Source organism: Corylus avellana, chromosome ca3 (genome assembly GCF_901000735.1).
Source record: "Corylus avellana chromosome ca3, CavTom2PMs-1.0".
In the NCBI taxonomy this organism is placed as follows: domain Eukaryota; kingdom Viridiplantae; phylum Streptophyta; class Magnoliopsida; order Fagales; family Betulaceae; genus Corylus; species Corylus avellana.
Genome location: NC_081543.1, coordinates 27,119,913 through 27,129,412, shown reverse-complemented (window position 1 = coordinate 27,129,412; position 9,500 = coordinate 27,119,913). Strand labels below are relative to the sequence as shown.

General features: G+C 35.2%; 1 protein-coding gene across 11 annotated transcripts in view; it reads right to left on the bottom strand.

Annotated features, from left to right (window-relative positions):
- Positions 1-418: 418 nt before the first annotated feature.
- LOC132173370 (glutamate--cysteine ligase, chloroplastic-like) overlaps positions 419-9,500 on the bottom strand; it is a 20,330-nt gene continuing 11,248 nt past the window's right edge. For 5 of the 11 annotated variants that reach the window (XM_059584845.1, XM_059584854.1, XM_059584847.1 and 2 more), the window contains 3 exons: positions 4,431-4,511; positions 4,290-4,359; positions 3,192-3,544 (listed from right to left, as the gene is read on the bottom strand). In XM_059584845.1, the coding sequence (XP_059440828.1) occupies positions 3,456-3,544; positions 4,290-4,359; positions 4,431-4,511 (240 nt within the window). In that variant the 3' untranslated portion in view covers positions 3,192-3,455. The other 6 variants (XM_059584849.1, XM_059584846.1, XM_059584848.1 and 3 more) reach the window with 6 other exon arrangements.

Here is a 9,500-nt window from a genome sequence, read left to right as displayed (position 1 = left end):
CCTTAGGGAGTGGCTCGTAAGCCACCCCCAAATGACTAAATTATTTTTTTGACATATTCTAGGGACCTTTGAGTTCATTTTCATACAACATTGAGCAATTTGTAATTTAGGCCAACAACATTGTGTAATTTTGCATTTATCCCTATTCTCATACCGCACGAGCGATTTGTAATTTAGGCCAACCACAATGACTAATTTTTTATTTATCCTAAAAAAACTTCTCTTTTTTTTTTTCTTTTTTTTTTTTGTTTTTGTATTTGTATTTGTGTATTTATCCACCCTAGGGTTTTTTTTTTTTTTTTTTTTTTTTGTTGAAAAAATAGTTTTGTTTTTTATTTTATTAAGAGAATAAGGGTATTATAGGAATATAATGAAAAATAGCATTTTTGGCACACCTTGGTAGTTTGATAGGGCGATGCTTACATGCGGTGATTCCAATTAAACTACCTGCAGTAGTTTGGATGGAAGGTTGAGATCTTCCCATGGCAATAAAAAAGTAATATTTTTAAAGAAATAATATAAAATTAATTAATTATTAAAAATATCAATAATTTAAAAAATAAAAATATTAAAAAACTCAAACTATTAAAAATATAAAATAAAAAATGAAAGGGGTGGCTGGAAAATGGGGTGGCCGGACCACCTCATTTTGGCCAAGGGGGTGGTGTGGCCACCCCCAAAAGGCCAAAAGGCCAAAAATAAATAAATAAATAAAATAGTTTGGCCTTTTGGGGTGGTTTCAGTACTTGATGAAGAGAAGGAGGTTAGGGGACTTGTAACTAAGATTTTATAACTTGAATTAGAAAAATGCAAATAGAATTTGATGACATTAACTAGCTAACAAGTAACAACTACTTTATAATGCATCAGTTTGGATCAGTTGAGTCAGCTATCTGACAGATTTATACTTTCTTCATTATTTTTTACACCAATAATCTTCAAGGAAAAAAATAATAATAATAAAGACCTAAATGGTTTGTGCCTCAAATAGGTTATTAGGACTTATCCTTGTGGCAATTAGGTATTACTATCCTTGTAATGGTTGTTGGTTCCATAAAACCAGTTTCCAGGTTCATGAAATTGCAGATAAGCATTTAATTTTCTCTGTGCCTTTTATTAGCCTTCATTTTTGGAAGTATGCCTTTAACAAAAGTATACACTATAGTCTAATTATGGAAAGTATATATTTTGAGAGGCACAAATCAACCTTTAAAGACAATATTCTTGCATGATTGTATAGCATTGTTATATCTTTCATTTCATAGATTTTGTTTAGCATGTCTGATATTACTGCTGCAATCTGCCATGCATTAAATTCCAATTATTGATTGCCAGGATAAAAATCAGGAAATCCCCTTTGAATCCTAATGTGGCTGCCAGCAAAGATGCATGGCTTGCCTTCTCCTGAGTTCGACTGGCCCATTTATTCTCTTCATTATCATGAGGAGAATGGTATGCACAACTGGCTGCGGCTGTATCTGTTGGTGGAGAATGAATGTCATCTATAATGTACGAGACTGAAGTTCATAATAATTCCTTCAAAAAACTTTATCATTGTATATATAAAACCAGACCATACTTGTCGGCAATTATATCTTATCATTTCACAAGACATGTCGGGGATTATATTTTTACACACAACATAATCAACAGGAGTCATGGACCGATCACATGACTCTTATCATTGTGTATCACCTGACCAGAAATATGTTTCTTATTACTAGCTAGTTGGATAGGCACATTGCTTAATTTTCTGTCTGATAATAATAGATATATCCATGTAGTTAAACAAAAAAGTTTTCAAATTATAATTTTAATAGTCATTATTTAGAAACATCTTACCTTAATTTGTGATTAAGGGTTGGTTCAAGGTAAAGAATGTTGGACATATGTCAGTTTAATAAATTAGATTTGACGAATTTCCTTTCCAATCTAATTTAGAGGAAAGCTTTATCCTTATAATATAATACCTAAATTTTTATGAAGTATATGCATATATAAAAGCATAAGCATTCAAGGGCATAGTTTAGAATTCTGACAAGTGACAATTTAAAGTTATGACATGAGTCAAATTATTAATATTTTGGATATCATTTATCACATAATAGCTAGTCAAGATTGTTTGAAAAGTTGACAAGTGGAAGCTTAACATTATGACACGTGTCAATTTTTAAAATAGTCATTACTATATACATATATATTATAAACATGCAAAAACCAAAACCTTCAATAAAATAGCTTAGAATTGTGACAAGTGACAATCTAAAATGTTGACAAGTGTCTCTTTAACATATCTATGTAATGCTTAATTATATAATATATAATATATAAGTATAAATCAAAATATATTAAAAACTTAAATCAACTAGGATTTTTTTGGTATCTTAATATTAATAGCTCAAGTATGATTAATGTCCAAATTAAGAACGTAGGTTTCTTGGGTTGAAGACTTGAAGTTGTGAGAGAGGGCATAATTGACTGGAAAGGGAAAAGTCTTAAGAATGTTCTTTGTAAGCTCGTTTGTGGCTCTTGTGTTTACAATTTATGAAAACAAATGAATAATGTTTTCTGCTGTGCTGTTGGATGAATCTGATAGCTGAGGAGCTCGTGTTGTTTTTAGTTCTGCTAGATTATATGTAGTGGTTGTCTCACATTTTACAATTTATGAAAACAAATGAATAATGTTCTCTACTGTGCTGTTGGATGAATCTGATAGCTGAGGAGCTCATGGTGTTTTTAGTTCTGCTAGATTATATGTAGTGGTTGTCTCATATAGGTTATGTATGTATGTAACTATGTATCTATCTGTATTATTGGCTTGTATATATAAGCCCCTTCAATGTGATTCAATATACAACTTTATTCTCAACAAGTTTTTTTGCTTCGGAGTGCTGCATTTTGCTTTTGGCGGTTCTGTTGTTTGATGCTGTGTTGCTTCTGTTCTACTTGTTGAGCTACTGCTGTGCTGCTGGTTTGCTGTATAGAGAGTAGTCTTTGTATAGATTGCTGAGGTTTGCTGTATAGACAGTAGTCTTAGTATAGATTGATGAGGTTTGCTTGATTGTTGGGCTTCCTTAGTTGTAAAGTTGCTGAGCAACTTGAGGTCCAGTGGAGTTTTTCTCTTCCTGGAGAGAACTGTGTAAATTCTTTGTGTGCTATGAAACTTGTTATTCATCCAAAAAATAAAAAAATAAAAAAAAGATCTTGCTCATTTTCATTTAGACAAGTATCATAATAAGGGCATACAACACGATTTATTTTTCAGGATTGCAACCCAAGAACCAAGAAGTGTTTAAGGGAGAGCCACCAAAGGCCAAAGAAATGAACAAGACCATAAATTGGACATATATAGCTAGCTACAGAACAGCAACAACTAGGACTCGAGCCATGGATTGATTAAAGGGTTTGACCAAAAAGAACGCTGGTGAAGAGGCATAAGAACCTAATTCACCTCATCAATAGAGTAGCTCATGGAAGAGAGGATCCACACATTGTCTCCACTTCCTCTGGTGCATCTCCAAAAGTTTCTCAGCAGGTGTCACTCCTGCCACAGGATCACCAGCCAACATGAACACATGCGAAAATCATCATTAAAACAACAATGCAATTGTTGTTAGAATTTAATTAAATCATGACTAAATTTATTATTTTCCAACAGTTTAAAATTTGATGCAATCAGTGATTTAATATGTATTAACTCAATGGTATGTTTGGACATTAACTCCATATTATATTTTCCATTTAAGTTAAATGTTGCATTAGTTTAGACTTTTGAGACTCCTCCATCTCCCATCCATCTTTTTTTCAAATTCACCCTCGAATCTATAAGACCCTCATAATTCAATGGTGGTTTTGAAAAAATAGCTTTTCCCTTTTAACAAAGAGCTTAAGTTACCTGATCATTTTACCTTAGAATAAAAATATCCAGCCTAAAAGGGGCCCGACAAACCCATATCTAGCTTTTGGGAGAAGAACTGTGTCCTTCCAAATATGATGTGGCTTTTAAAATCACCATAAATCCTACATCACATTCGAGAGGACACAAGGAGGACTCGAGCTCTCCTTCTAGAATTACTCGTAGTTACAAAAATGTTTATATGCTTTGCGATTTCCCTGGCAACTCCCTGTTTATTTACCTGCTTAATTTTCTTTTTATGCTTTAGAATAAACTTTCTAACCTCTCTTTACTAGTGTAGAGAGGTGGTGTTGGTGCTTAATTTGATAGTCTTTGGCATGAAATGAGTAATGTCTAAGGTTGAGGTTCACAAATATGAACTCTAAATTAGCACCTGCTTTTGCCACCTCAGCCACCTCATCCAGGAACCCTGATTCTTTAAAGCCTCTTCTTTCCAAGCCATCCTGCAGAAGAAAAGGTGTATAATTCCATGAGTGACAACACCAACAAAAGCAATCATGCCAAACTTATATACCTTCGCCCACTTGACAACTTCTTCAGCAACATGCCTTAGCAATCCATCCCGAAATGGTGTTTTTAGACCAGTCTTAGGAACCTAGTAAACAGAATTTTGGCAGTTATATATGTTAGTTCTTGTGTTGGCTTAATTCAGTTCCAAAATGCAGATGTTACTGTTCACGGCTCAAACACTGATATAGAATGCTCAGAATCCAATCTCCACCGTTCATAATGTAGATTCATGTGTTATGAACGTCCCTGCAAAATTTCAGCTCAATCGGACCACAAACGCCCATCGATCGGAGTTGTTGATGAAGACTGGACAGTCCGGGTCCGGACCTCCAGAAGCCGGGTCCGGACCCCATTTCCAGAAACTTGATTTTTCAAGCAGGGTCCGGACCTCAATTCCCCGGGTCCGGACCCCAGTTCCCGAAAGTGCATTTTATGAGGCATGTCCGGACCTCAGATCTGCAGGGTCCGGACCTGGGTGACTTATTAGGGTTATTTTCTATTTAAACACGATTTTGCTACATTTACAAGTACGTATTTTATTGAGCAAATATCTGGGTGCTTAGAGAGAGAGAATTGTTCTAGATTATTGTTGAAGAGAAAATACGTGAAGCCAATCGGAGTTCCGGTGAAAGGAAATCGTATAGAAGAATTGTGCCAGATGTTCTGGAAAGGGCTACTGCAGTAGAAGTCAAGTGGGTCGCTTGTCGTGTACAAGGAAGAGTAAATTGCAAAGGTTTTGTAATTCTTCTTGTATTCCTTATTCTTCTTATAGTGGATTGATTTCCTGGGTTTGGCTGCCCCGGAGAGGTTTTACATTTAGAGAGTTCTCTAAATGGTTTCCTCTTCGTAACCAAATTTCTGTGTTCTTAATTTTCATTACATATCTGCATTTGGTTGATTATTGATTGTTAGGTCAGATCTTATTCCGCTGAATATTTGTGAATCACCTAGACATTTGAATAGGTGTTGTTTGGAGTCGTTTTAGATTTTTCAATTGGTATCAGAGCGGGTTCACTCTGTGAAGGATTTATTTCCTGAGTGTGATCCGAGACTCCATATCAAATGTCTCATACTGTTGCTCCTAATTCTCTTCCCGTCTTTGACGGAACAAATTATACGCTTTGGAAAATTCGTATGAGAGCATATTTTAAATACATTAATGTTTGGCATATTGTCGAATCTGGATGGACACGTCCAGAAAAAGCAATAGCTGAATGGACAACAGAGGAAAAGAATAATGCTACTGCGAATGACAAAGCTATAAATGCTATTTACATCTCTGTTTCAAATGAGGAATTTTCTAGAATTTCTAGATGTGAAATAGCTAAGGAAGCCTAGGAAACTTTAGAAATCACACATGAAGGAACTAAGGTTGTTAGAACTTCAAAAATTCAAATGTTGGTTTCTCAGTTTGAGGAGATTAGAATGCAGGAAGATGAAACTTTTGATGAATTCTATTCAAAGCTTAGTGCCATTAGAAACTCTACCATTAATTTGGGAAAGAAAATGGATGATGCTAAAGTGGTGAAAAAATCTTAAGATCTTTGCCTGAGAGGTTTATTCCCCAAATTGCTGCTATACAACAGAGTAAGGACTTAGATACTATGAGAGTAGAAGAACTTGTAGGTTCCCTTCAGACCTTTGAGCTAATTCTTCCTAAACACAAGAACACCAAAAATATTGCTCTTAAGGCAAAAAAATGTTAAGGTTGACTCTTGTGGTTCATCTGATGAGGATTCTGGAAATGAGGAAGAAATTGCTATGTTTGCTAAGAAGTTTAGGAAATTCTTTAGAGCCAAGAAAGGAAATCTTAGAAATAGCAATTCACAATTTTATGAGAAATCTAGAAATGAGAATGTTGAGAAAGGAAAGTCACCTAAAGGTATCAAGTGTCACGAATGTGGAGGACATGGACACATTCGTGTCGACTGTGCTAACCTGAGAAAGTCAAATGGCAAGGCATTTAATGTGACTCAAAGTGATGAGTCAGACAAGGACGATGCTGAACAAGGAGTTAATTACTTAGCATTTGGAGTTAGTTATGAGAGTGAGCATGAGAATAGTGAGTGTAATTCTCAAGACAAACAAGGTGTGTCCGATAATGATTCGGAAGAAGATGATTTGCAAAATGCTTATAATAATCTCTTTGTGGAATACACTAAACTGAAAAAGCTGAATAAGCAGCAATTGAAGAAACTCAATGAGGTTAATCTTGAAAATGATCAACTTTCTGTCACCTTAACTGATTCTCTTGCTACTCATAATACTTTGATGTCTGAAAATCAAATGCTAATTGCCAAAGTGAAATCCTTAGAAAATGAACTAAATGAATCAAAGAATCATTTAACAAAATTCTCTAGTGAAAAGCTAAATCAAATGCTACATAATCAGAAACATTCGTTTGATAGAACTGGATTGGGTTTTGATAAATCTGCTATTTTATCTACTAATGTTGCTTCTTCTTCAAAGATGATTTTTTTGAAACCAGTGAACAAAGAAGATAGCTTGGCTGAAAAGAAGGTAATTTCTCCTCAAATTTCCAAAGGTGGAAAAGGTAAGGGAACTCTAACTGATTCCTATATGTCTAGTTCTAAGTCGAGAAGTATGCACATGTTAAGGAACCAACCTTCTCAAAGGTTTATTCCTACGTGTCATAACTGTGGTAAGATTGGACATATTCGTCCTAACTGTTTTCAGCTTAACGGTCATGAGCCTAAAAGAGAATATTTCCATTCTAGAAATAGTTATGAGAAATTATTCAACATGATGAGAGACGTAGTAACACGGTTAGATGTCTTGGATAAGAGTCACACAGTTGTCCCTGATGTGAAGAAAGTTTGGGTCAAGAAGATTAATACCATTCACCCATTGAGGGGGAGTGGTAATGGACTCACCTAGATTAGGTGGGCACATAGACCATGCCTAGAAATTTAGCATATTGATATTTGTCTATAGCTGTTCTAGGGCATTTTTTTTCTTAATTTTTGTTTGCTTTGTTTTTATTTTCTTTGATTATTTTTTATTCTTTTAGATTGTTTTAATTGTTAGATACTCAGTTTCTCATGTTTTGTGCTCAAATGAATATTTTACATATGAGTGGGGTCAATATTTCTGCAATTTACATCTATTGCTCCATATGTTTCTGATATACCTTGTTTTTCTGAAGACTGTTAAAGGAGTAAGAGTCAGTTTTTCTTATGTTCGAAATTGTGCACTTTTTGCCCCCATTAGGTTTAGATTTTTGTTATATGTTTGGAAATTTGGAGAAAACATTTTGTTTGGAAGATAGGCAGTGTAGAATCTTGCCACTTGACCAACTCGTTAGTTGAACCTAGCTCCAAAAAATTCCACCATTTTCCAAAAAGAAAAAGAAAAAAAAAACAAGAAAAAAAAGGGGGCATAAAATAAGCTCAGATGATTTCATTTTGCTTCTGTCTGTCCCTAAAGAAAGAATCAGTGATCAAATCATTGCGGAAATAGATGATTACTAAAGGACATGGTAAAAGAAAATGATCAGTCTCAAGGGGAGTGTATCGGATGAGGGAATCTAGGTCCTAACATTATAAGGTTTTACTGTGGTTTGAATCAGACTGCTGGTCTTCCTTTACAAAATGTCTGCCTAGATTTACCTTTCATTGATGAAATCTTAGTTAATGGGAGTACTCACACACTACACCATCACATGAGATTTCTGATTATTGCCTACTTGACTGCATTCACAGACCAAGGTTATGTCATGCATATGGTACATTTACGGTGTAAGTGTAGCTTGTTGATCACTCCGAATTGTTCAGATATTCATACGAGCATGCATGATCTATTGCTTATCTATACAAGTTTTCTTTGGTGTTTTGTTTTTTTTTTAAAAAAAAAATAAATAAAAATAAAAAATAAAAAATAAAGGAAAGCTTTTGGATATTCATTGTGCAATACATGAGTCATTGATGTGTTATCATGTGTGTTCATTTAACTTTTAAAGGGGGAGAAACATGCTTTGCATTTCCAGTTTCCTGTTGTTAATTGAGTCATACATTGAGGGGGAGTTTTGCTGATGTTTCTTTATAATCACGCATCATTTTTTTTTTCATGAGTTTTATTTATGTCTTCTTGTTCCACATATGCCTTGATGTATTTTGTGAAGTGTTTCAGGAAACATGAAGACCTTTTGTCATTCTGTGATAAAAAGGGGGAGTAAATATGGGGAGATGATGGGATTGGCTCGACATTTTGGTTTTGTCACTGAATTGCCAAAGGGGGAGTTTGTTAGTTCTTGTGTTGGCTTAATTCAGTTCCAAAATGAAAATGCTACTGTTCACAGCTCAAACACTGATATAGAATGCTCAGAATCCAATCTCCACCGTTCATAATGTAGATTCATGTGTTATGAACGTCCCTGCAAAATTTCAGCTCAATCGGACCACAAACGCCTATCGATCGGAGTTGTTGATGAAGACTGGACAGTCAGGGTCCGGACCTCCAGAAGCCAGGTCCGGACCCCATTTCCAGAAACTTGATTTTTCAAGCAGGGTCCGGACCTCAATTCCCCGGGTCCGGACCCCAGTTCCCGAAAGTGCATTTTATGAGGCATGTCCGGACCTCAGATCTGCAGGGTCCGGACCTAGGTGACTTATTAGGGTTATTTTCTATTTAAACACGATTTTGCTACATTTACAAGTACGTATTTTATTGAGCAAATATCTGGGTGCTTAGAGAGAGAGAATTTGTTCTAGATTATTGTTGAAGAGAAAATACGTGAAGCCAATCGGAGTTCCGGTGAAAGGAAATCTTATAGAAGAATTGTGCCAGATGTTCTGGAAAGGGCTACTGCGGTAGAAGTCAAGTGGGTCGCTTGTCGTGTACAAGGAAGAGTAAATTGCACAGGTTTTGTAATTCTTCTTGTATTCCTTATTCTTCTTATAGTGGATTGATTTCCTGGGTTTGGCTGCCCCGGAGAGGTTTTACATTTAGAGAGTTCTCTAAATGGTTTCCTCTTCGTAACCAAATATCTGTGTTCTTAATTTTCATTACATATCTGCATTTGGTTGATTATTGATTGTTAGGTCAGATCTTATTC